General features: G+C 44.6%; 1 protein-coding gene across 1 annotated transcript in view; it reads right to left on the reverse strand.

Moving 5' to 3' along the window:
• The window catches only part of galnt18b (UDP-N-acetyl-alpha-D-galactosamine:polypeptide N-acetylgalactosaminyltransferase 18b), a 122,462-nt gene that overhangs the window by 36,649 nt on the left and 57,915 nt on the right, over positions 1 to 27,898 (reverse strand). The window contains exons 4-6 of the mRNA XM_034111303.1: positions 2,697 to 2,880; positions 924 to 1,121; positions 562 to 676 (exon numbers count right to left, since the gene is read on the reverse strand). Of these exons, the coding sequence (XP_033967194.1) occupies positions 562 to 676; positions 924 to 1,121; positions 2,697 to 2,880 (497 nt within the window). The remainder of the gene's footprint in view (positions 1 to 561; positions 677 to 923; positions 1,122 to 2,696; positions 2,881 to 27,898) is intronic.

Here is a 27,898-nt window from a genome sequence, read left to right on the forward strand (position 1 = left end):
TTGGAGGAGGGGCTCTATAAGGAAGTGGCAGATTTTCTCCGTTTGTGTATTTTCAAATTCTAGCGATCTCGAGCCGGTTTCTCAAACGTACCTACCCCACCTTTAATCATACACTGTCCTGATGCAGTAAATACTCACTACACCACCAAATGCATATTAATCCGCGTCTGAAAATAGTTCCAAACTAAGGCACAATTTACTGATGTTTGAGTAACGTTTGCTTAAAACTACAGTGCTCAGCTGTATTACTATAGTCATGATGGAGCTGTGAAGATAAATTCCATTCAAGTTGGCTGCATATTCTACATTTGTTGATGCTTTACTTCTCACTTCTTTATTGATTATCCCACCTTTACACCTTTTCTTAATTGCAGTGACCACCTAGCTCGCAGCAGAATGACTCATTTTTTAGATGAATATTTTATATTAGAAAAAGACAATGAGGCTCGTGACCTTGCTCCCAACAGCCATTAAGTATCATTATCATACTGTAGTTAATTTTCCACACATTACCTAGATGAACAATGGCCCATGGCCTCGGGGGATGACATTATTACTCACCCTGATGCCCAGCTCCACATTTTCTCCTCCGTACACCTCCATCCCCTCATCCAGCAAACCGATCTCCTCAAAGTACAGCCTATCCACCACGAAGCAGCCTATCAGGGCAGGGCTCCTGGGGGGTTTAAGATGATGAAAATCAGTTTTGTTTCTCTTATGCAGGTAATTTTATCTTGGCACAGTTTCTATAGTAACAGGGGAAAGAAGAGAAATGTGTCGTTGTTCAACATATAATTTGTTCATGAATGATGCATGAATTACCCTTTCAGCAGGCCTGACATTTGGTTAGTTTACATTTAAGTTAAAAAATAACATACAATATTGTCATTTCATTCAGGCTACGAAGACAGCTGGTCACTCACTGGATTGGTGCGCTCTTGTTGCCTTTGTGCCACCAGGATTTGGGTGGGTTAAGGTAGCGACACCACAGCTCCCAGTCAAAGCCCTGGGCCGACAGCGGATACTCTTCAATCTCAAACGTGTCGTACTTGATGTTATCAAATGATGGGGAGATTATGCGGGTTCTGTCTTCTTGAATTCTCTGCAGAATGGGTTCAGCCCTTCAAATACGGAAAGAGAAAATACATTTAACTGAGTAAAGGTTTTGACAGGCTTTCAACGTTACCTTGGAGATCAAGCCTCATGCGTGAGGACACTTTTTAGAAACCAATTTCATCATTAATTCAATCCAATTTGTTAGACTGACAAACCATTATTTCCCATCTGATATGTTAATGGTCATTTTATCTAATTGAAATATGAAGTGATAAAAGATTAAATACACACAAGGTCATTTCATCTACATTTTGACAAAGTGATCAAAGTGTGTTATGCCTTTAAAACATGGAAAACATGCATGATACAGTGTGTGATGTTTTTCATCTAAAAGAATATACAAATGTAATGAGATATGAAGATGTTAATCAATAGTTCTACATTTAGGGAATTAGGCCAATTGTATTTCTTGTTGAGTGATACGGAAAAAATTGTTTTCACGCTTATGTTTGTACGATAAACATGAAGCCACAACCAGGAGACTATTAGCAGAAGAGGACAGGTTAAGAAAAAAACCCAGCTATGTCTGTCCAAAGTTTAGAAAATCCAAATATCAGCACAATCCTTCTAAATATAAAAAATGTTATGTTGTTTGTTTAAACCTGGAAACAAAATTGTGTTGGAGGAATTTTTAACCTTCAGTTAGAGCCAGCCTGGTTTATTCCCCTGTTACTTGCGTTTATTACTATTGTCTTTGGTACCAGGCAGAAGCTCAAATCTAAACCTAATGTAGTGATAAAATGTAAGGATGGCACATAACGGCATAAAGTTGATAGCTTTAAATATATTGGTGTATGGCTAGACTCTGAGCTTTCATTTAAAACTACATATAAAGCATGTAATACAACAAGTCAATTACGGAATCGGTGTCTTACACCGCTCTCGCAATTGTTTTACGCTCAGTGTCCGTAAGAGAATTGCTTCTCAACATATTCTTCCGATTATGGACTATTGTGAATCTGATGTTGTCTACCAAAATGCACATAAATCAGATCTTGCTCCACTCAACATAGCCTACAATAGACTATGCAGATGTGTTCTTGGTTGTCCTTTTCGTATACATCACTACACAATGTATAACTAACTTATCGTTGTTGCTATTGTCGGGACCCCCTTGAAAACGAGATGGTGCATGTCAAGGGGTTTATCCCAATAAATAAAATGTCTATATATATTATGCAAAGCGAATACAAATTGCTTCATGTTGTAGCTTAATTTTTGGCAAGAAAACGAATAACCAGTAAGATACAGTTTACACATTTAAAATTAGATATCCGTACAATGAGGCCTTTAGAAGTTTCTATGACAGATTTGGGAAGTGCAAAGGTATGCGCCGGAGTATGAGTACCCTGGCAGATAAGCGATCTTGTGCAGAGTGTATTCTTTGTGTATATACATATATTGAATTAATGCTTGTGTCAGAGATACAAAATACAGTCAGTATAAAAAGAGCCAAGCTACAGTCTTTGTTATTAAATGAAATTATTTGCTGAAAACCCACACAGAGGAATATGACTCAAAAAGCAGCGCTCTGGTGTTGAGCTGTTGACCTCATGCCGCACTCGCTGCGAGTGACTCACCAGCCAACGTTGAATTCGACGTGGGCATCAAACAGGGCGACCACTGGGGCAGTGGCGGCCCTCCACCCGCTCACTCTGGAACGGATCAGACCCTCCTGCTTGGTATGACGCACCAACACGATGAATCCCGGATGCTGTCTGTTGGTCTCAGACACAAAATCTTGCAGCTTCTCCTTGAGCTCTTCTGAAAAACACACATGTGAATTGTTAATAAATATCTAAAGAGGTTTTTAGGATCCATCATGGGATAGGTGAGTAAAGTACTTCTGAGCAAACCTCCACCCACAGGACGTCGTCATGTCCTCCCACAGTGGGCGGTATTTCATTGGTAGGAAGCCAAAAGTACTCACTGCTTCACCACTTTGATCACTAGACCAAAGATGCAGCAGCTTGAGACAGCAATGCAGACCTCCAAGTCATAACAGGATATTGAAAAATTGAGGACGTAGCCTGAAATGCTTTTCAAAACAATGATGAAGATGGCGAGAGTCCGCCCGGCTCCTGAGTTTACCTCCATTATTACCTGAGTTATATATGTTATTGTGAGTCATATACCCTGAAGAGGGAAATAGTCAGTGCTACTTCTATGAAAAACAAGCCGCTAGTTCTCCCGATAAGTTATGATTTGAAGCAATATTTCAGCACATTTTTCTCTAGAATACAGTTAATTACAGCAATATATTATAGGTTCGCCTTCTGGTTAAACAAGAACATTTATTAAGCCAAGGCTGGTTTTCTTGATATGAAACAACACTTTGGAGGCGGCTATGAGTTGTCAACAAATGAATGATGAAAACCACAGCACTTCTTTTCCCACACATGAACAGTCCATACAGTCCCATCACAAAGTTGGCAGAGCAACATTTTCTCCTATGCTGCAACCACCTGGCACCTGTTCCCTATATACAAGCCTCACAGCACATATCAATCAGTGCATCTACCACAGTGAAATTCAATTTAAAATGTAATACATATTTTTACTTCATATATTTTCAGCGGCAATCCCAACAGAGGTTGGGAAAGCATGAATTATCCTCACCCACGTGTAATTTCAGGATGCTCAAAAGCTCTTCAATATTTTTGTCTTAAAGGTCACCTATTATGGAAAATCCACTTTTTCATGTCTTTTATACATAAAATGTGTCCCCTCTGTGCAAAGAGATTCTGAAAGTTTCAGGAAAAAAGTTTTGCTCTCTTTTTGTCCTGATCCATTTATATAAAAACTAGGGCTGTCAAACGATTACAATTTTTAATCAGATTAATGACAGCTTAAAAATTAATTAATCATGATTAATCACCATTCGAACTATGTCCAAAATATGCCATTTCTTTATGTATATTTTTGTGGGAATGTAAAGATAAATGAAAGAAGGCGGATATATCCATTTCACATACAGTACAGGGTTTCCCACACATAGACTATACTTGGGCGGGCCGCCCAGGTATATTAACGGCCGCCCAAGTATATTTCGCAACCCATTTAGGTTGTTTTTTTTGTTATAATATTTTTCTATTTTTTTTTTTATTCGTCCGTGACCACGACGCCATCTGCGATCGATTAACTTGTGGACAATGATCCCTCACTCCCTTGCACTGATCTCGCCTCCTTCTGGCCTGTTAAGTGGCCTGCCTCACACAGGGTGACTGGCTGTCCACATGATGTGGCCTGCCGACATGGCCACTGTCATACAGATCATAAATCAAAGCCCTTGATTGGTCTCTGTGTGTCATTCAAGCTCGGGATAACCTCAGCTCAGATGAGGTAAAGGACTCTCTGAGTGTTTAGATAGTCAACTTAGTCTAAGTTCTCAGTGGGTCTCAAACGGTGTGGTCACCATTTATGTAAACACATATTTCCATTTGAGAGGGTAGTGATTGGTCTAATGGATAGTGAGGTGGGCTGAAGATCGGAAGGCTGTGAGTTCAAATCCCGCCAGGAACACCACCACTAGTGTGCCCTTGAGTAAGGCACTTAGCCCTTAGTTACTCCAGGGAGAATGTCCCTGTAATCGGTCATTATAAGTTGCTTTGGATAAAAGCGTCAGCTAAATGAAATGTAATGTGATTAGTAAAATATGCATGAATAAATAAATACAAAGTTAACTGGGTGAAAAAAGGTAAGATACACTTTTAAAACTTGTTGCGAGAAAACTAGTCTTTGGAGCACAGACACACTCAAAACTATAAATGAACCAAAAATAAATTAATAAACAAGGTTCAGTGTTTTTTTCATATTGGAAATGGTATGATATTGGTTATGGCCATGATTTTATGATTATTGAAATGTATACAGTTCTGTTTAATATAGGTGTTTCCATAGATCATACTTCTGAAATATATCTGTATTAACTTTATATCATCGTATGTCCGTGTTTACTGGGTCTTTTTGCATGAAACAAAGACTGGGATATAGTTTCAAGCCAGTACTTTCGACAGAAACACACGGCAATGTTGTCGGGACTGTTGTTTTTATGCGGCACCGGCTTGAACAGGTCATGTGATCTGATCACGCCGGCGTGACGGTCGACTCCAAAGGGTTATTATTAAATACATATAAGTATTTTTACAACTTGTATTTAGAAATACTCTGTTGTAATTATTGATGCATACATGTGTTCATCCATTCAATGTGGCATCTGCTATAATGGGGTTAATGTATGATATTACTTAATAATACATTATAATATATGATATGATAATTACATTTTAGTTTTATTCATTTCTTATTTCATAGTTTCTCATTATTATTATTTTCATCGCTCATCTTATTTTTGATTTTATTAATCTGTGTGAATCTGTGCTGTCCTGTTTTTCACTCTCACCCTGTTGCTGTTTGAACTACTGAATTTCCCCACGGGATTAATAAAGGTCCATCTTATCTTATCTTAATGTATAAGTTGATTTACTTCAATCTACTGTACAATATTACAAGAAATATACTGCATAAAGCAAACTATATACTTTATTTGATCTAAAATATTGATGTTTCTACAACACCCATTGTGTATTTTGTGAATGAAGCGCCATCTCATGGTTAAATCCTGTAATTGAACAAATGGGGAAATTGGGCAACGCCCTCTAGCAATTTGGCAACACCCCCAGCCACTGGCATCCGCTGGGCTTTTGACTGGGACACACCCATTTGAGTCTGATCTGGAGTGCTACATTTGTAGTCTCTTTATTTTCCCCTCAAAATGCACCAGATTGATGCATTTAACTCCAAAATAAAAAATAAAATCTTACCGGGGGGGCATGTCCCTGGAGCCCCATAGAGGATTTGAGGTCGACCCCCACTAAAAATCACATGGATAGGTTCCTAAATACATTTATAAATACATTTATTTTTTTAAATAGTAACCCATTTCCATATGTTCATGTGTGGGTAGTAGATTTAAACTATAGGGCTATCATTATGGGCCCTGCCTGTACCTGTTCGCTCTGCCATCGCGTGAAGGGTCTGCTAACAAGCGACCAACAGAAAGGTTAATGTTGTTGCACGTCACCTCACACCCCCCCCCCCCCTCCCGCTACCACCACCCCCCCCCAGTATATTTCAGATATGTGGGAAACAGATCTGTGGGAAACACTGGCAGTTAATGGACCAGCACCAGAGGTGTTCCCATACACACAGGCGTTGGAGCTGTTCTTCATGAAATCCCAGAAGGATGAAGTGCTCTGACAAACAGTGCCATCTTTGCGCAAAATGATTATACAGGAATGAAAAGTCAATAAATAAACATGTTGTTAAAACTTTTTTTTTTTTTTTCAGGCACCCCCCCCCGCCCGCCCAAGTATATTTCAGATCTGTGGGAAACACTGCAGTATGTATGTTTATTAATAACATTTTTCTGTGTGTCAAAATGAAAGACAGCCCACACACCTATCAATCAACCGTGGGGTCTTAATTCATTACGGCCCATTCGCAAACCGCCCCCTACACCCTACCCCTCCGTTTGCGCGTTCACGCGGAGGGTCTGCCATATTGAGGACTGTTCCAAAGCAACGAGTGTGGAAGGGGAGTGGGCTATCAAGCCCTCAAACAGCGAGTCTGCAGCGGTGCTGACTTGAGACCGGTCTCTACCTGACCGGAGTCAGTTGCGGCATTTCCTGTTTCTGCCGGAGAGAGGGGAGGCCGTCCCAAAGCTTGCTGCTGTATTTACTCCCTCCATCTGACAGGAGGGAGTCTCGTTGAGCTGCGAGTGTGGCTACAGACGGAGTTCACTCCGTCACGGAGGGGTAGGGTCGAGGGAGTGGTTTGGGATTGGGCCTCCGTGTTGATTTCTATCAACGGGGGAGTACTTCCGGAAAGTCGACGGGGGGGGGGCTAGTGGAGTACTTCGTGACCACAGAGCGTGAACTTTGTGATCAGCTGTTTTAGCGCAGTTCTCCTGTGAAGGGGGGGAGTCTCCCACCGCAGCCGGAAGGCGTAGTTTTGGCACAATTCCGTTGTACAGACCGACGTTAACAGCAGCCCTGTCTGTGCACACGGAGACCGACTCTGTCGTCCGGTGATCTTACCGCCTTATGGAAAAGCTTCACAAGTATGTCGGTACGCAAATGCGCTTTGTGACACAAGTGACTGTACGCATTTCAGATTACGCACATAACCTGCGTACCAGTTATGTGCACCCCTGTAGCCTACTACAGCAAAAGTATTCTCCGTCGGGACTTCCTGCAACAACACCATGCCGTTATCGTGATTCTGATTGGCCAGAAGACATTATCAAAGATGTTCTATTGAGAAGACGATCACTACGTGACAAAAGTTTTCAAAACCGTTTCTGGTCTTCGGTATTTCCAGACAAGGGGCTGCTGAAATCAATCTTACTAACTGCTGTCTGTGCAATTCTTGGCGCGTATTGGCGGACAGTATTTTGCTTACTTTAACCATTTTTCATGGTGGGGCTAAGCCATTTCTTGGTATGGGTGTGTAGCCTACCCCAGCCATACCCTGGCGCTGCCACTGGTGGGATGTATGGGGCGGGCCATTCGGCACATGTGTTAAATGCGTTACATATTTTAACGCAATTAATTCAAAAAATGAATTACCGCCGTTAACGCAATTTTGACAGCATTAATAAAAACCTGTCTGAAAATGAGCTGATCAGATTTTGGCCACTTTATGATGTCATAACGATTTTATGGCTTGTGTAACCATTAGCCAATCACCAACCAAGGTAACCCCCCCCCCCCACCTTATCACCTGAATCTCCTCCTAGAGCACCATTGTGTTCTTTTTAACCAAATATCTCTCAGAGGGGCGTGGGGAGTGGCTCCTTATTTTCATCTAAAGTAACAGACAGAGAATCAGCACTTTTGAAACAGGGCTGAAACAGAGGGGATTATGGGATGCTACAATGATCTGTTTGGTATTTGGAGGCAAACACTTCAGAGCAGAGATGGAGTACTCGAGTGCCGATTTTCGGGACTCGTGACTCGAATCGGACTCGTGCACTGATTGACGCAACTCGGACTAGGACTCGTGAATTCTCGCGCACGATGACTTGGACTCGGACTCGTGAATTTTTTTCCCCCACGATGACTCGGACTCGACTTGTACATTGACGCTCCGACTTGGACTCGGACTCGAGCAAGTTTTCTCTGGAGTCTGATGTCCTCTATCCTGGCGTGTGCACCTGCGAGGCGAGTTCACGTACTGGGCCCCGCTGTTCTGCCCCACAATTCCTTGCAGCCGCGGCATTTCCCGTCACACAACAGTCGGCCGTTCACGGAAACAACCGATTATGACCGAGAAATTATATCATGAAAGTTACTGTGCTTATTAAGCATTTTAAATTGTATACGGTAAGTTGCCAAAGTGCTTTGTTTTGAACGTTCATCAGTATCAAAGAGAAATATGACCGTTAGTTTTGACGGAAATGATCAAATAAAGTCAGCATTTCACAGTGTTTACTGAGCTGTGTGGGGTTTGTTCAACTTTTAAAAGATGTTTGAATGGTGACACACTGATAGATGTTAAGGACTTACGTTTATAATAAATACATCTGTATTTATTTTAAGATATTTTCATAGTTCATACAATCATACGTATTGGGATCATTTGTATTAATGTGGACCGGAGGGAGAGGGTGACGACGAGCATAAGTTTCACTTCCCTTTTTTATTTAAATTCCAACTTTGGTCATGAAGAATAGGTTTCTCTGTTGTCCACGTTCATAAAGCATAAAACAACAGCATCAGAGCACGGTGCAGAGTCTCTAGATGAGTTTACAGTAGTCCGTTTTAAACATCAATGTTGTAGTCCGCTGTATAGAAAACTGTAGTTTCCATAGTTTCCCCAATGCATCATAAACACGTTGGATAGTGAAAGTGCAGTCGGATTCTCTAAAGTACCACAGTCTCTTCTCCTAAATCCTTTTGAATTCTCCTATCCACTATTTCTTAACCCCGTGACGTTTCACTCCGAGGTCAAGGAATAGACGATAGGGTTAGACGTTAGGAGCAGATTTTTGGATTATCCGACCGCAACCTTAATCTTTATCGGTAAACCGATTTAACCGGTAAAGGTTCCTTCAAAATAAGAGTCCCGATCTTATTACTATCAAAATAAAAGTGTAAAACGAAAACTTTACCATAAGAAAATATTGGCATACAAATATAATCACTTCTCTAAAAGGTAACTCATTTGAAATATAGTTAGACATATTATAGGTGATTTACAATAATAATAATAATAATAATAATATAAGCTTTATATTTGTATAGCACCTATTACAAGAATTGTAGCCAAACTCGCTTCACAGCAGTTCAATAGACAGATTAGTATAACATGACAGGATAAAAGCAATGTAGAGGAGCAGCTACATTTCAACACATTGTGACTCGGACTTGACTTGGACTATTCTTATGTGACTCGGACTTGGACTCGAACACAGGTAATGATGACTCGGACTTGAAAACAGATAATGATAACTCGGACTCGACTCGGACACTCCTTGGGTGACTCGGACTCGACTACGACTCTCCCTTGGTGACTCGGACTTGGACTCGGAATCGAAGAGTGGTGACTCGAGAGCAGAGTTGGGTGTAACGCGTTACTGTAATAATATTACTTTGTCGGTAACGGAGTAGTGTAACGCGTTACTTTTATAATTCAGTAATCACACTACAGTTACTAACATTGCCCCGACACGCGTTACTTCGTTACTTTCTAAAATCAGTCATAATCAAACCTCAACAAACACCTGCAAAGAACACATGCTAAGGTGAAGCTAACGCACATAGCTGTTGTTTATTTATATCACACACGTAGTCTGTTCTTCTTCTCTGTTTTCCGGTTGTTGCCTGTTTTGAATGAGAATACACACTACCGCCGCCTGCTGGTAAGGAGAGTTATTGCCACTCACGCATGCGCAGTTCGTACGTGCTCGGCTGAAGTCTTTGCGGTGTCTGGTTCCAGTGCAACACATGGCCAACACGCAGGAGAACACGCTGACGCAACAGCGTGAGCAGAGATAGACTGCGCAAAATATACAGATAGCAGGAGACAGAGGACAGCCACGGTCAGATAGGAAAACATTCAGGAGCTATCTGGATCAGTCTTATGCGACAATGGAAACTGAACTAAAGAGAACATTTAAAACTTTAGCAGTCTGCGTGATCTGACTGCAGGGAGGGGCGGGCCGGCCCTGCGACTAAAGTAACGAGTAAAGTAACGAGTAAAGTAACGAGTAAAGTAACGAATTACTTTATGTAGAGAGTAACGAAGTAGTGTAATATATTACTTTTTTTTTAAAGTAATATGTAATATGTAATATATAACTTTTTTTTAGTAACGACCCCATCTCTGCTCGAGAGTGACTTGGACTCGTGAATTGGTGACTTGACTACAACACTGCTTCAGAGTAATGTTTTGTATATATCTGAGACCTATAATAAAGTAATGAAAAACCGTATAATAGGGGACCTTTAAACTTGCAGTTACCCACCAGTAAAAGTACTACTTAAGAGAAGAAACACTGTAGGGTCACATTCATATATGAATGAGTATAGTGTAGATCAGAGATGGGGACTCGAGTCTGCGACTCGGACTCGAGTCGCACTTAAGTCGCACACACAGAGACTTCAGACTTGACTTGGACCAAAAGACTTCAGACTCGACTTGGACTCGTGTGTTGGGACTCGTGAACAATCATTGTGTTTTCTATTTTTGGCGTATTAAAGGTGGGGTAGGTACATTTGAGAGAAACCGGCTCGAGATCGCTAGAATTTGAAAATACACAACCGGAGATAATCTGCTAGAGGCTGCTACTTCCTTATAGAGCCCGCCTCCTCCAACACACACGAACGCGCACATGACCAATGAGGGCACGAGATAAGTTTGTGCCCAGATGGAAGGCTGACAGGCAGGTAGGCCATCCAGTTATTTTAGCCGGGCTCATTACGCAGACGTGCGCGCCTCTGTTACTACCTCGTAGTAACACAATGGCGACCGGCGGCACACCTGCGGCTGTACCGCTTGTAATTAGGTTCAACTACAAAAACTTCGAACAAAACGCCGGCGGCACCAACAAAAGGAGCACACACTGCAAAGTCTGCAATATCAAAATCAAGGATGCTGGCGCAACAACGTCGAATTTCATCAGGCACTTGAAAACTCACCCGGAGAGGTCAGTCACATTAACGCATATGGACCATGGATGTATAATAAGAACATATGGACGGTTAGCAAACATGTTTAGCTCAGCATCAGCTATGTAATGTTAACTTAGCTTGCTACTAGCTTTGTAACTGAATATTTGAAAAGATTAGTGAATTGCTTGTCACACTTGTTTGAGTTGAGTGGCGTTGACATCCAACTCTTGACATGACATAAAAAAGGTCGGTAACGTTAATCATTACCCGCTTTTAAGTACTTTTAACAGTTTCCCTGCGGGGGATTAATAAAGTATTTGTGATACTGATTTCTGATTCTGAAGTGTTTTGCTTATAAGTTGTTTGCATTTAGCTAAAGTGTGATGTTTTTCCTCATATTGCATTGCAATAGCCTGTTTAAAGTGATCATATAACAAACAACTAATCAGTACTGATACTGTATGCTTATAGATATAGGAGTGATAATAACACAGTAAATGCTTTGAATTTCTTAGATATAGCTGTGCAGTATTCTTAACAGACTGGATAGCAGCAGACAATAGAAGGCTTATTACAACCAGAAGAGACATGAGACTTTTATTTTTTTAGAGACTTGAGACTTGACTTGGACTCGTGACCAAAGACTTGAGACTTGATCAAGTCTCACCCCACAAAGACTTGAGACTTGACTTGGACTCGTGACCAAAGACTTGAGACTTGACTTGGACTTGCAAAAAAAGACTTGTGAACATCTCTGGTGTAGATATAGATAAACTATCTTTTGTATCTTAATTCAATAACATGTTAAGACAGTTTATTTTAGTAAAAAGTGAAGATTACACTTTTTCAGGTGGTTTTTCTCTTAATAACAATGCAAATGAACATTGAATTATGAAGAGTCAATACACAAAGGCACAGAATGAACACTCTTCTGATTTGTTATGTCAAGGAAAATTAGTTTTATTGTCAACTGTTTACATTAAAGGTGGGGTAGGTAAGTTTCAGAAACCGGCTCGAGTGCACTAAAATTTGAAAGTACACAGCCGAAAAGAATCCGCCCCTTCCTTCAGACTTCCTTACAGAGCACCTCCTCCAACACACATGAACGCGCACATGACGTCAGCAGACTGGTGAAAGTGGCCGCCTGTTGCTGGCGAGTCATTGAAGTACTGCTGCAATGCACGCCCAATGAGGGCACGAGATACATTTGTTCGTGCATGAGATGGAAGGCTGACAGACAGGGCGGCAATCCAATCCGTTTAGCCGGGCCGGATTGGTTGTACTTTTTACAGTATTACGGGTTCCACAGATGACATTTTTTTATGGATTTTTTGTCAAAGCACTTAAGATATGCATTGCTATCGGGATGTTAAGAGCATTCCATGCATGCCCGGCGCTGTGGGAGGGCCAGGCCCTCCCATTTGACATTCCTGCCCTTCCCAATAAACACGTTTTTTTAATTATTTATAACATTTAAAAAAAAAAATTTTTGAATTTTTTTTAATCAGAAATAAACTGTGAACTTTTATGCTACGATGTATGTGATGTCAGATAGTAACTACAAAAAAAATCGCAGGCTACGTCAAATAAATTCATGTGTCTGTTGTGATTTGTGATTCGTCCACATTTAGACCAATCACAGCATCAAACTCTGCCGTCAATTCTGGATTTGTTTATTGTTTATTGTGCATTCTGTAGACTCCCATTTCTGTTTGAATTACAAAATGGACATCAGAAATTGGCTTAAAATGTCTAAGAATGTATTAAAACGAAATAGCGATGAAAGAACTGCAGCCGATGGTGCTGCTGGCGACCCTGCACCTGCCGTTGCAACAGCACGCCTTAATCTCACAAGCTTGACCCCGTCAAACCCCGGGGCTGAGTTAGCGAGCCCAATCCTTGACTCATCAAGGTGGCCGCCACCAACGCTGTCCTCCGATGCACAGCTCCTTGTGCCCCTACCATCACCACCTGCGTTGCCACACCCTGTACCACACCCGCCAGCAGCAGCAGCATCCTCCTCCTCCTCCGTGCCGGTGCCTCCACTACAGACGCTACCTTGCAGCAGCAGCACATCAGCAAGTACTATTGGGCCAGCAACCGCTCAAAGATCAACAGCCCCAGATTATCTTGGGGTTAATAAACCCAGCCAGGTGAAACTGGATCGTTATCCAGGGAGATTGTTTTCAGGGAAGAAGCGCACTTTTGCCACTGCATGGTACAACAACAGACCATGGCTTGAATATTCTTTAAAAGCAGACGCAGCCTTTTGTTTCCCCTGTAGACAGTTTAAAGTCAATACGTCTTCATCTGATGTGGCTTTTACTGTCAAAGGTTTGTGCGACTGGAAACACGCATTACAGACTGATAAAGGACTGTTAAGGCATGCCGCATCAAAAGAACACATTTCATGCGAGAGTTTGTGGAGAGAGAGACAGATACGCGAGGAAACAAATAAGGAAATTAGTACTTTGGTGCACACAGATCAGCTGGCAAGGAACCGTTATTACGTGTCAGCTGTCGTTGATATGATAGCTTTTTTAGCTGTCAACCAACTCCCTCTCAGAGGTGACCACGATTCACTCCACAGCATGTCCGAGTCAGGCAGTGGGCTCTCCCTATCGCTGTTTGAGTATACGCTGCACAAAGATGCAGAGTTGGCCAAAATAATGGAAAGCATTCCCTACACAGCAACATACACCTCTCACGACATGCAAAATACCATAATAGAAATAATGAGCACCTTAGTGACTGAGCATATTGTCGAAGAGGAGAATATTTCCATTGTTCTTCGGTTTATCGATGCAAACTGTGAGATAAAATAGCGGCTTTTGGCCATAGCCACTGCAGACAGAGGGGATGCCAACACTCTAACCCAAACGTTTATTTCCGAACTGACCAAGGCTGGACTGAGCACAGACAAAATACTCAGCCAAGTGTATGACGGGGCCTCCCTGATGTCGGGAAAACATGGTGGAGTACAGAAACTCCTTCAGGATACATTGAAGAGGGAAATCCCATACGTGCACTGCTTCAATCATCAGCTCCATTTAGTGGTAGTGCAGGCAATGTCCGCAGAACAGCCCATCACAGATTTTTTTAATGTGTGTAACCTCTTGTACAAATTCATCCGAAAACCCACAGTCACGGTTCATTATCAAGGGGAAACACTAAAACGTCTGCTTGACCAACGCTGGACCGGTCATTTGGCCACAGTGCAGGTGATACAGAAATCACATGAGGACATTTCCCAGCTGTTGACGGAAGTTCAACGTGCACGCTCCTTCCCAGCTGACCTGAGAGTGGAAGCTGTGGGACTGCTGAGTGTCATCTCAAAGCTGGACTTCAGATTAATTGTGCTTCTCATCAACAAGATTTTGATGCTTCTTGAACCACCTAATAGAATGCTACAATCGAAAGACATGGATCTCCTGACAGCTGTCCAACTGGTGAACTCAGCCACGGAGTGTGTTGCGGGCCTGCGTACAGAAACCGAGTTTGGTGCGCTATGGGATAAGTGTGGAGCAGTGGTTGCGTTAGACTTTTTCGTTGTCCGTCATTTTGACGGACAGGATCGTAAAATTTCCGTCATAATCCATTATCCGTCATTTTATTTTTCATGTTTTAATGATGAGATGAGACCTATTTAATATTTATGTTTGGGTACTGAGCAGCAAATGTTCATTCATTCATGTTTTGACAGCACAGCAGAGGGGGGCAGAGGCCGCTAAAAACACCACGACCATTGTGCCTAAACAGGCAAATATGAACAATTCCATCATTTCAAACGAGACAATTACAATCAAAATATGAACACAAAATGTACAAGAACAACTCAATTGACCTGCTGTAGCCAAGCCTGAATGCTGATTTCTGCATCGTCGTGCACCCTCGGACAAATCCGTTACTCATCTTTTCTACAGATGTCGTAGAACATTTTGCCATCTCCCCTCCTCAGCCACTTAAACTCTTGCTCCCACTGAACCCGGTACTCCTTGCCACTTGCTTGCCCCTCTGCCGCTGGCTGAACGTTGTCAGTTTTAGTCTTACTGGCTTGTCCTTCATCCTCCACCGCATCAATCCCTCCATTTTTTCACCTCGTTTATCCACACCATCACAACTACTGGGCTTATTAAAAAAGCTTCGGACGATCAGCTGCCGTGACATTTTGCGAATGCTAAAGCCGTTTAAACAACGAGGTAATCAACGAGGTCAAAAACAAGACTAGACAATAGCTACTTAATATACACACACTCGCCACCAACTGGACAGGGGTGTGAATGACTAAATAATAGTTACAGACTACAGTAGAGTACAGTAGATCGCCCTCAGTCGACCTGGCCACTAAGGATGTAATATAATGTGGGCCGCTGGTGGAAATGTTGGCGCTGTTCCGAGTTGTGTTCTAATCTGTCAAAATGACGGACTGCTTTCAGATTTTTCCGTCATTGTTAGAAAAAATCCGTCATTGACGGAAAATATTCGGTTAACGCGACCTCTGGTGTGGAGCAGCAGAGGACACAACTGACCCGCCGCAAAGTAAGAAGAGACGCACAACAAAAAACACAACTCTACAAGATTACGTTGTAGAGCAATCTACTGGAGCACGGCTTGACCAGGACGAAACAGTAACAGAAAGTAGGGGACTGTTTTATAGCTGCATTGACGCAGTGTGTGGAGAGATGGCACGACGCTTTGGAGAGCGCAACAGCGCACTGATGGAATCACTGGCTTCACTTGATCCTGAGAGTGATTCATTTTTGAACACAGACAAAGTATTGCCCCTGTTGGAGTTGACCAGCACTAAACTTGTAGAAGCCGAGTTTGTTGTGGCCCGACAGTTTCTTCGCGCACAAATGGAAGGCTCTACGCCCCCAGATGATGGAAAATGGACCCTCATCACCACCTTCCACAAGACCCTGGAAGCCATGCCAAGTGTCATAGGGGCATTTAAGTCGGCCTTAACTTTCGGGGGCCTCCACTGCTACCTGTGAGAACTAGTTTTCAGCCCTGAAAAACATTTTCAGTGACCACCGACGGAGCATGCTGCACCAGCGGAAAGCTCACCTTATTCAACTCGGGTTTGAAAAGGACTTGACCAGGAAATGAAGGGATGAGTGGAAGGACACTTTGCTGAGGCGATTCCATTCTTCAGGCAAACGGCGTCTCCAGCTTTATTAGCATAAAGTAGTAAGTAATGTTTGCATGTCAATATGTCAGTGCTTACTGCGCCACATTACGCACTGCATAATGTGGTGTTGCGTCACTCCCTCTGTATTATTATGTTTGCTGCTCCGGTCAACGGTGGCCCAAGCAAAGCTGTTGCTGTTATGTTTTTATTTCAAATGTGTGTGTTAAGGGAAATGTGCAAATGTCCTCAGTTGTTGTTGTTATATATATATATATATATATATATATATATATATATATATATAGATGGCCCACAGGATATATATATATATCTCCTGTGGGCCATCTAAGCTAATTTACAGATGGCCCTGAGCCCAATAGAGATTGCCCTGAAAAATGCGCAAGTACGAAATGACGCACAAAGGGTTTGGGGGGCCTCCCCCTAGAAAATGTAGATGTTTGCAGGTCTTAGATGCTGTCTGGTTCATTCTCTAGACTGAATTATAAGATGAACCACCACAATATTATAATGTACAATTTAAATTCTTCATTTCACTTGTTTGTTTGTGTTTGCTCGCTTGCCCTGCATAGCTATAAGAAATACTTAAGTTGTTGGTCAAGACACTTTCCATCTGATGAATGCAAATGCCTTCCCAGATGTAAAAAAGTAGAAAACATTACATTCAGTTATAACTGCCAAAACAAACGTTATTTACACTATTATGGCCCCTGTTAAAAATGTTTGTAATGTTATCTACTGTAAATTGGTCGAACGAATGCCTCCTCATCCGGAAGCTGACCAAGCAGACCCGAGCAGCAGTCGAGAGGAGCCGAGCGCATCCGCGAAGCACACAACATGGCAACGTCAAAGTTCCCGTTAGCCTGCAAATCTAAATCTCTTTGGTCCAAATAATTTCCCTTTAGCGCAGTACCGCTTCACTAGCGCCACTTATGTGACAGACAAGAATAGTATGTGACAGACAAGAATAGTCAATTCTGTCTAACACTTAATGTGGAGAAAGAGATGTCCTGTATGGGTTGATTGTGCGTTGATCTGTTGGTAATGCCTCGGGGTTCTGGTGGGCATGTAAACAAATGTATAATGCTGCGCTATACTTTGTGGCCTCACCCGGTTGCATAGCGACACTTATTGTTTAGGTGTCTTTTAATAAGCAGGTAGTCATATCATTAGCTAGAACTAGCTGGATCTGATCGATATGAACATAAACGCGAGTGAAGTCTAATCTGACGGGAGAGAGAGATCAGCTGCTGCTGACGAGTCGAGACTCGACACGCAGCTCTGCATAATCACATGCAGCCGTGAGCGGAGAAAACACACACTTCAGGTTAGAATATCACACGTAGCTATTTTAATTACCTCCCAAACTACCTAAACTAGTTATAGATATGTTTAGTTTTACTGTCGGCTCACTCATTACTGGATCCGCGAGCTGCATGATACTGGCATAATAGATTGCCCGATCGGGCAACCAGCAGGCTTCATTGCCCGAGCTAAATACTAGATAGCCCCGGGCCATCGGGCAGTCGTTAATGTCGAGCCCTTATATATATTAGCCTATGTCTATTCTGTACTCAAGCTCACAAAGGGATGTCATGTTATTATTGTACCACTGTGAGGCACTGAAGTGTTATGTGCTACTTAAGGACGCAGGCTTTCGTCATATGTAAATAAGGGTGTGTTCACCTGATGCACATTCAGTCCAGATCTATGTGTGTTGTTCTAAGTTAGCTCGGCTGAGTGAAAGGATGCACCTGCAGTGCATAGGAAAATAAACCATGCCCAAGGCGGGCTAAACAGTTCATCGTCTCCGTCTCTACTATTTCTCTCCGAGTGCAACGATGAGGAAGCTGCCATCCTTAACCAGTGTGCCTTGATCGTAATTTACCAGTGTTTGTGCTGCCACGCACACAATGTTTCAAACGTGGTTTCTATGTTGCCCTTTATTTGTGTATGTATTTGCGATAAGTGTGCGTCTTTACGCAATGCTGTTGGCCTTGCGGTTTGATATATATTGTGCCGCACGTGACGGTTTTGTGGGCCCTCCCATGAAAATCATATGCCCTCCCTTTAGATTTGTTCTGGCGCCGGGTATGGATTATAACAAAAAGTGTACCTTGAGCCGGTTTCTGAAACTATAGGTTACTTACGTAACCCCAGTACTCAGGGTAACATGAAGTGAGATGTCTCACTATGGGATGCACCTCAACACGTATGCAAACAGAAGCATCAATCTCATTACGCCAATCCTGATTGGCTGGTGATCTTGACGTCAACGTCAGGGAATCCACCCACCCTTTAAGTAGCTTGCGAAAAAGTGAGCGGCGAGGACCAGCTCGCTGCTGCACAGATGTCTTGGATGGAAACACCCTTGAACAAAGCCCAGGATGTACTGTAGCCAGTCCACGAGTAGAATGAGCATGCAGGCCCGTTGGTGCCTGCAAACCCTGACTCGTATAAGCCAGAGTATTCGCTTCCACAATCCAGTGGGAGAGCCGTTGCCTGGTAACGGGCTTGCCCTTCTGAGGGTTAGCCCAGGATATAAAGAGTTGGTCATTACAACAAAACTCATTTGACCTGTCCATATAGATGCGTAAAGCACAAACTGGACACAGCAAATTCGGCCGCTGTTCCTCAGAGGAACACAGCGGCGGAGGAAATGCCACAATGTCAATTGGGGTACACGAGCCAACCACCTTAGGTATAAAGGCAGGGTTGGGCTTCAGCAACACTCTCGTTTGCCCCGGGGCAAACTGAGTGCACGAAGGATGTACAGAGAGCGCATGAATGTCACTGACTCGCTTGGCAGATGCCAGAGCCAGTAACAGCACTGTCTTCAGTGACAGGTGTTTCATGTCAGCTTCTTCCAGGGGTTCAAATGGAGGTCGAGTGAGCCCATCTAAAACCACTGCCAAGTCCCATAAGGGCACCAGTGACCTGGAAACAGGGAGGAGCCTACGAGCCCCTTTCATAAAACGGCAGACCAAAGGATGTTGGCTAGCCGTCTTTCCCTCAAAGCCCACATGGCATGCAGCAATAGCAGCCAGGTACACTTTAATCGTAGAAAAAGCTCTGTGTTTATCAATTAAGTCCTGTAGAAATGATAAAATCACCCCGACAGGACATTGAAAAGAGATGTGTCCCTTTTGAAGGCACCACTCCTCAAACACCCTCCACTTACAGTCATATGCGGCTTTCACACCAGCGCTTTTCAGTTTCTAGCTCCGAGCAGGAGCTTTTCTGGTTCAGCTCCGGTTTCCCTTTTCAGCTCCCGCTCTGTGCACACCGCCCACTGGCGCCCCAGAGCTGCCCCTGCTGCGTCATGACGTCACCGTTTACATCGCTGATTTGCTCCCCAACGGCAGCCATTACGGCGCTCAGAACAACAACAACAACAACTGCGTCGGGTCGATGATCGTGTTGCTTGTAATCACACGAAGCCAGAATAAATTGAATAACGACTTCTCCAACCTTATACTTTGCTCCAGAGTGCCGTGGTTCATTGTTTATTAATGTGTTTCTGCAGCATTTACCGACCGCTGCAGTGCTGGCTGCTCTTCCACGGGAGTGTATTCTCCCGTTAGCTCCGGGTTAGCTCACACTGCAGCGGCCGCTCTAAAGTATTCACTGTCCGACTCACACAAGCAGCTGATGCATATCCCCAGTTCCCCTTAGCCTAAGTGAATGTGTGTCAGTCTGAATTGACACTGTTTGGTATCACAACGCTGTTATGAAAGTTTCTCTGGTATAAAACGGGTGATGTTAGCATAGCAACCGAAGCTAAACTGACTACTTGCATCCGATAGCTGCAATAATACAAAACAACACGTCTGGCTCTCTCCACAATGATCGATAACAGTGAACGGATGGTCAAAGTAAGGTACAAATAAACAGAATCACACGAAGCCTGGTTAGTGTTGCCTGACTTTATAAAGTGTGTTTATAGGCACTACTGCTTGTAGGCAGGCATAACCGTGTTCAGGGGAGGTGGGTTTAGTTTCCTGCACGCCTCGACGTAAGAGAGACGTAAGCGACGTCGCCTCTTAGCTCCAAAGCTCTTGCCTCTGGACCGACAATTTTTTGGAGCTGGAAATGAAGCGGATTCCGGAGCTAAGAGCCGGCGCCGCTGCGGTGTGAACAGGAAAACCCGGCGCTTTTCAGGCTCTAGCTCCGAGCCGGAGCTGAAAAGGCGCTGGTGTGAAAGGGGCAATAGAGAGACCTGGTGGAGGAAGCTCTTGCACTCTGAATAGTGTTTATCACCTTCTGAGGGAGCCCCACTGTATTCAGATTGTACCACTCACGGGCCAGGCCCATAGTGCCAAGCGCTCTGGGTGTGGGTGAAAAATCGCCCCCCCCGCCTGAGACAGTATGTCCCTGCGTAGCGGGAGCTGCCACGACTGCCCGCACAGCAACTGATATATCTCCGCCAGCCAGTACATTGCAGGCCAGTGCGGAGCTATCAGGATAAGTGTGTGGCGTTGTACTCTCACTCTGGCCAGAGTTGGGGTTATCAGAGCCAGGGGTGGGGACGCGTACAGAAGGACCGGAGGCCAAACGTGCGCGAGCGCGTCCACGCCTAACGGTGCGTTTAAATCGCGCATTGAAAAGAACAGCTGACATTGAGCATTTTCTTTTGATGCGAACAGATCTACCGCGGCTCGGCCGTAACGCACCCACAGCTGACTCACAATCATTGGATGTAGAGTCCAGTCTGCATATAGTGGTGCACCTCTGGACAGCAGATCCGCCCCGAGGTTCATCACTCCTGGTACGTGCGTCGCTCTCAGAGAGAGGAGACGTCCGCAGCTCCATAAGATCAGTTTGCGTGCCAGCATGTGTAACTGGAGAGAACGCAAACCCCCTTGGGTTTATATACGATATTGTGGTCGTGTTGTCTGTCCTCACGAGGACATGATGTCCTCTGAGAAAAGGCAGAAAGCGTTTCAGGGTGAGGAACACCGCTAAAAGCTCCAGATAATTTATGTGTGACCGTTGGAGGTCTCTGCTCCAGAGACCCCTCACAGGTCGACCTTCGTATATACCCCCCCAGCCCGTCATTCATGCGTCTGTGGTGACCACCTTCCGCGATAGGACAGCACCCATAGGCACGCCCCGTACTAGAAAAGTCGGGTGTGGCGCAGAGCCATTACGCATTACATAGTGACCATCACTCTCCGCTCGCCATGACGCGCGGGGTCCAGTCTGAGGGCAGCCACCCAGCGCTGAAATTCCCTCATGTGTAAGCGTCCCAGTCATACCACCAGGATGGCTGACGCCATGAGCCCCAGCAACCGCAGACATGATCTGAAGAGAACATATTTGCGTGGCTGGAAATGAGCGAGGCAAGCCCTGAAGGCTTTCACTCTCTCTGCTGACAAGCGGGCTGTAAAGGACACCGAATTCAGGCGTAGGCCCAGGAAGAGTACAGTCTGGGCTGGAGACAACATGCTCTTTTCTGTGTTTATTACGAAACCCAGGTCGAGCAGGTGTTTTACGAGGACATTCATCTGCGTAATAGCCTCTTGCTCCGACTGTGCGAGAAGGAGCCAATCGTCCAGATAAGTTGCCAGGCGAATACCCTGTTGTCTCAACGGGGCTATCGCGGCTTCCGTACACCGTACAAACACTCGCGGGCTGAGAGACAGACCGAAGGGAAGTACTCTGTACTCGTAACAGACACCCTGAAAGGCGAACCTCAGATATTTCCTGTGTGGGTAATATACTGGGATGTGGAAATACGCATCTTTCAGGTTGACTGATGTGAACCAGTCGTTTTGGCGCACGAGACGCAACAGAGATGTGTGAGTGAGCATTCTGAATTTGTATCTTTTGAGATATTTGTTCAGAGCTTTCAAATCTAGTATAGGCCGAAATCCGTTCCCTCCCCGTTTGGGAACGAGGAAATACTTGGAATAAAAGCCGCTCTGACTCTGTTCGGCGGGTATTATCGATATAGCCTTCTTTTCTAGCAGCGAGAAAATCTCTTGCTCTAGAATATGGGCCGACTCTCCCCGGGCCTGTGAATACAGAATGCCCGAGTAGTGAGGGGGGGTGACAGCGAATTGGAGCCTGTAGCCCTGTGTTACTGTCTTGAAAACCCAAGCAGAATCTGTGAGCATCCTCCACTTTTCGCTTCTCAAAGCGAGCGGAGATGTCACAGCTCTGTCGTCTGCCCTCTGTGTCTTAATTTGTTGTGTCATGGGGCCCTCTAGTGTCTGAACACGGTGGTACCCCAGGTTGACAACCCCGGCCGACACTGCGCATGCGCGTGGCGGTGGTGCCTTCACAATCCCGTCTATTGTCCGCCTTTTGAGAGAGGCCGTAGCCGCTCTCAAAAGAGGGGGAGACAACAGACTGTTTATTGTTTTTATTGTTTTTCTTTTCATTTGTATTGACTGCGCCCTTGGCTTCAAGCCTGGAAACGACAGTGGAAAATGATTTATTTTGAAACAACAATGATGACATGTGTTTGTGTGACTTAAACAGGCAGCGGAACTTGCTGGCTTTGATGTTAAGTTCATTTCCCTGATGGCGCGAACTTGAGGATGACGTTTTGGCATCACTCGAGGCAGCAGGAAGATGGGGGCATGGCGGCACCCCGAAAACACATGAGCATCCAACACTGGAACGTGCTCCGGAGCTGGGGAACAGGGAACTTCCAGCTCCTTCATCGAGGAGAGGAGAGGAGGCTGTCAGGCCGCCCGCTTCTTCTTCCTCGCCTGGTTGCTGAAAACCTGGGTCGGCTGCGCCTGAGCGGCCGCTGCCGGGAACCGGAGATTTTCTAGGCCAGCTCCCTCTTACCTCGTGCCTGGGCTGGGGACCCGCGGTCTCTGCTGCTTCGGTATTTTGAACCGAGCAGGACGTGAGACAGCTTGGGTGAAGGCCTGCCGCGGGACCATTGGAGGTGGCGGCTGGACCATTTGGGGGAGACAGAGCTGGAGAGCCTCGTCTCCCTTCCTTTTTGACTCGCACCTCAGCTGCATTGAAGCTAGAGCGGAGCCAAATATGCCCTCGGGAACAATAGGCATGTCCAGAACATCCTCTTTTTCCCGGTCTGGAAGGTTGGTCAGGTTGAGCCACCTGGCTCTCTCCTGTACCACCATCATTCCCAGTGCTTTTCCCGTGGCTTGGACTGCACAGCGCTGCACACGGAGGCAAATGTCCGTGATCACTGCGATCTTGTCCCACACGGCAGGCTCAGGTCTGCTCGACATGTCCTCGCAAAGCTCCGCCTGGTAGGCGGTCAGCAGCGAGGAGACGTTGAGAGCCCTGGCGGACAAAGCTGCGGCTTTATAGGCCCGTTCGGTCATCGCTGACTGGAACCGGTCTGCCTTTGTCGGTAGCATGGGGTTCCTGCTTGGTGTCGAAGCCAGCCTCGGTTGGAGGTGGGCTGCCACCAGCGGTTCCATGGGCGGCATGCGGAGCAGGCCGAGCTTCTCCATACCGTCACAGTCCAGGGAGGAGGCACCCTGGATTGGGGCCATGTTGCTGAAGGGACGGTCTCTCCACGAGACCGACACCTCGTCCAGCATCTCCGGAAAGACTGGAAGGAGCTGCCTCTTCGTCCTCGCTGCTTGGGGAAAGTTCTTCCCCTCGTAGCGAGATCTGGAGGTCTCCTTGGCCACTTCAGGCCATGGGATATCCAGCCTGGACGCAGCGCGGTGACACACGGCCTGCAAGTCCATGCTTAGGACGGGCGAAGCTGGTGTGCTCTCGCCCGGGGGAGCGGACATCACTCCTGGCTTAGCAGCCTGAGCCGATGAAACGAAGATGTCATCCCCATCCGAGTCAGACAGGAGGAACTCAGAGGTATCCTCTTCGTCCTCCATGTAGTCCAACTCCAGGACATCCTCCGCGGGTGGAACCATAGTGAGGTCCAATTGGGAGCCCCAGCTTGACACAGCGCGGGGCTCCGCTCTCGCGGCTCTTGCCGTCACCGGGTCCCAGCCTGAAACGACGTGGGGCTCCGGTTCAGTGGCTGTCGCTGTTGTTGAGCCCCAGTCTGACACAGCGCGGGGCTCAATCTCTGCGGCGGATGCCACCATGTATTGATTGCCGGATGGCGAATCAGCGGACATGAGGGGGTCCTGTCCCGACAAGCTAGCTTGGTGTGCTAACCGTCGGCGGAGGCTCTTCATGGTGAAGCGGGTACAATGCCCGCACGAGCCGGAGTTATCGATAGCCTCCCGGGCGTGTTCCAGCCCGAGGCAGGACGAGCAGACCTGGTGTGAGTCTGTGCCTGAAATTTTAAACCCGCAGCCGCATAGCCGAGCCTCCGAGTCCCTGACTCCTCTGGTGTGAGGAAGAGAAGGATCCATCTTCGATCACCGGGGTGTCGGCGTGGAGTGGACACGCTAGTAACAGGTACGTTACTGAGAAAAAAAATCTAACCTTGCCGTTAGTCCGAAAGGAAAAAAGGCGACGGTGTAGATTTTATTCTTTAAAGAATATTAACTGGTGTGTTAATACCTTTTTTATCTCTGTCTCCTCTGGTGTGAGAGAGAAAATAGAACATCCTCTTTACCGTGGTGTCGGTGTGGAGGGAAGAACAAACTAGCAACAGGTATATTACTAGCTTGAAGAAAAAAATCAAACCTTACCGTTATTTCGACAGAAAGAACGGCCAGGCAGATTCCAATATTAACTGGTGTGTTAATATTGCTCAATCTTCTTGCAAAGCAAAAAAGTAACCGGCAAGCGCCCGTCGACCGAATGTTAGCTTTGGGTTCAGTCTGTGGACCGTTAAGCTAGCCCAGTTACTGATAAAACGAGATGTGCTCTGAAGCGAGAAGAGGTGTTTGAATAACGCTGCGTCGTAGCGCAAGCTACTTAAAGGGTGGGTGGATTCCCTGACGTTGACGTCAAGATCACCAGCCAATCAGGATTGGCGTAATGAGATTGATGCTTCTGTTTGCATACGCGTTGAGGCACATCCCATAGTGAGACATCGAACGGAGTGTTATGAATGAGAACTTACCTACCCCACCTTTAATCATGTGTATGCTTTATAAATACATTTACCTACAGCAATACAAACACAATGAAGAACTGCTTATAAAAGCATTGCTCCATAGAGCTATATTACGTAGCCCCCTAGGGGACATGGAGAAGAAAAAAAAATTATTTGAAAGAAATTAAAAATAAAATGTTTTGCGAGATATCGCAAAACCCCTTTACGAGATCTCGCAATACTTTTGCGAGATCTCGCAAAACCCCGTTGCAGTTTGTAGACGGTCCCTAAGCACTCCTCTCCCTCCTCCAGCTGCAGATTGTGACCAATTCTTGATGTTTAGCTCGGATCACAGCGCGTATCGAACTGTTCTGATAAAAACGACTCTGTAGCTCGTTGTCTACCTTGCTATGATTGTAAAGTCATGTTGTTTGTATTTTTACAACGTTATATTCATGAGTTATTGATCCGCGAAATTCGAATCTGTCAATAACTCAGCTCAGAGGGACGTGCATGTCCCCTCGCTCTGAGTGTTCTCTTGAGGTGTCTTCACTTATGTGAAACCCTTTTATATATACAGTATATGTGTGAAACCTGTGCCTATTGCCAAGCACTGATGTTATATCTTTATATTTAAGGCCAAGCTCAAAGTAAAATCGATGAACCACTCCATTGTTGTTGTTTCTGTGTTGCTGTTGCAGCCGAACTGACCAGGAAGTACTAAATGAAAAGTATTGCGAGATCTCGCAAAAGTATTGCGAGATTTCGCAAAACATTTTTTTCTTCTCCATGTCCCCTAGGGGGCTCCGTAGCTACTATATAGGTAAACCACAATCCACAGGGTACCTTTAAATTACAGTATATTCTAACTTTAGCCCAAAACACCACGGATACAAGAACACTTAACGTTGTTCAATTACTTGCACTTACTGAAAACTGACGTCATGAGTCAGCTTGGGAAATAATACAAATACTTAATAAAAAAGACATCCAAGTGTCTGAGGTTGCTAGTCCATGAAACTCAGAAAAATGCTGCTATTTATCACCAGGAGCAGAATTATACTCAATCTATATATATATTCAGCATGCAACATGAAATAGAAAACATCATGCATTGTGTTAAGATCTGGTAGTTCTGAAAAGCTTCAGATAAAGAGTAGGCTAGTATTATTAATATTAAGAATTTGATCCCAGGGGCAGATGTGTAGGATTATTAATGACTTGTGATAAAAATTATTCCATAACGTTTTGATTATAAAGTCCAAAAGTCAATAAAAAAATATAAAGAAAATTAATCGTCAAATCATTTCTAAAATCACAACATTTAAGCAAGTAAGTTTGGGGCTCTCTGCTGGAACTGCTACCCCCGCGACCCGACCACGGATAAGCGGGAGAAGATGGATGGATGGATGGACAACATTTAAGCAAGAATTGTGATTCAAGCAAATGTGTTGGGATTTAGCCTTTAAACGTTTTTTTTTCACTGCAGTCACATCTTAAAAAATGAACTGTGTCTGCATTAAGCCAGCATGGTTAACTTCCTTTTCTTCTCTGATAATTGCAATCAGCACACTTCCAATGCTCTTGATTAGATATCCATGATGGAGCAGAGCTACTCTGGATCATCAAAGTCAGGGCTAAGAAACACTTACTTGTACTAATTCAAGATTAAGCATCATATAAACAAACACCTCTTCACTTTGGACTCGAAATTCAGGCTAATGAATGCTAGTTACTCATGCGAGCAGCTGCTGCTGATGTTCAAACGCATTACTGTATATGTAATAACTTTTAATCCATCAATAATTAAAACATTCTGATGTGTGAATTGAAAATAAAAATGATGGTGTGTTATGCCTCATAACAAATCATAATAAAGCACAGTTCATTACACTAAGAATGGCTGATGGCCAACAGTCATCAATCTTTCAGGAAGCTCTGCTGAAAGCAATGGGCTTTGCGATGGAGTTGGACTGGAACAAGCAAACAGGTTTCTAACATCACTGAGCTCAGGAAGTTAATCCAGTAACATATTCAAATGTTCAAAGGTTTTTCTCAGAAGGTAAAAGCAAAGTGAATGGTGAGCTGCAAAATGGTGAATATGCAATTAAGCCAAACTCTATCCTATCCTCAGTGTGATATAACAAAAAAAACATTGTACGAGTTTATGTTTAACTACATATGGATACTGTTTTTCTCAATCCAGTACACTTGTTACGTGCCGCAGTTGGTGCTTGTGTGTGTGTGCTTTTGTGTGTGTGTGTGTGTCTCTCTCTCCATGATTGTCTCCAGGTGCAGCCTCTCCCCCAGGTGCTCCCGATCCCCAATCAGGGCCTCCTTAAAGTACATGAGGAAGGCTGCAGTGGCCCTCTCTCCTTCTCCTCTGGCTGCATGTGTGCAGCATGGTGTCTGTCTCTGTGTGAGGCCTCTGTTTTTGTGAATTGTTAGGAGATGTCCTCCAGTTTATCTTTGTGTGTTGTACTATTTAGTCACTTTCTTTTAACAGAA

This window comes from Pseudochaenichthys georgianus, chromosome 3 (assembly GCF_902827115.2).
Source record: "Pseudochaenichthys georgianus chromosome 3, fPseGeo1.2, whole genome shotgun sequence".
Taxonomy (NCBI): Eukaryota; Metazoa; Chordata; class Actinopteri; order Perciformes; family Channichthyidae; genus Pseudochaenichthys; species Pseudochaenichthys georgianus.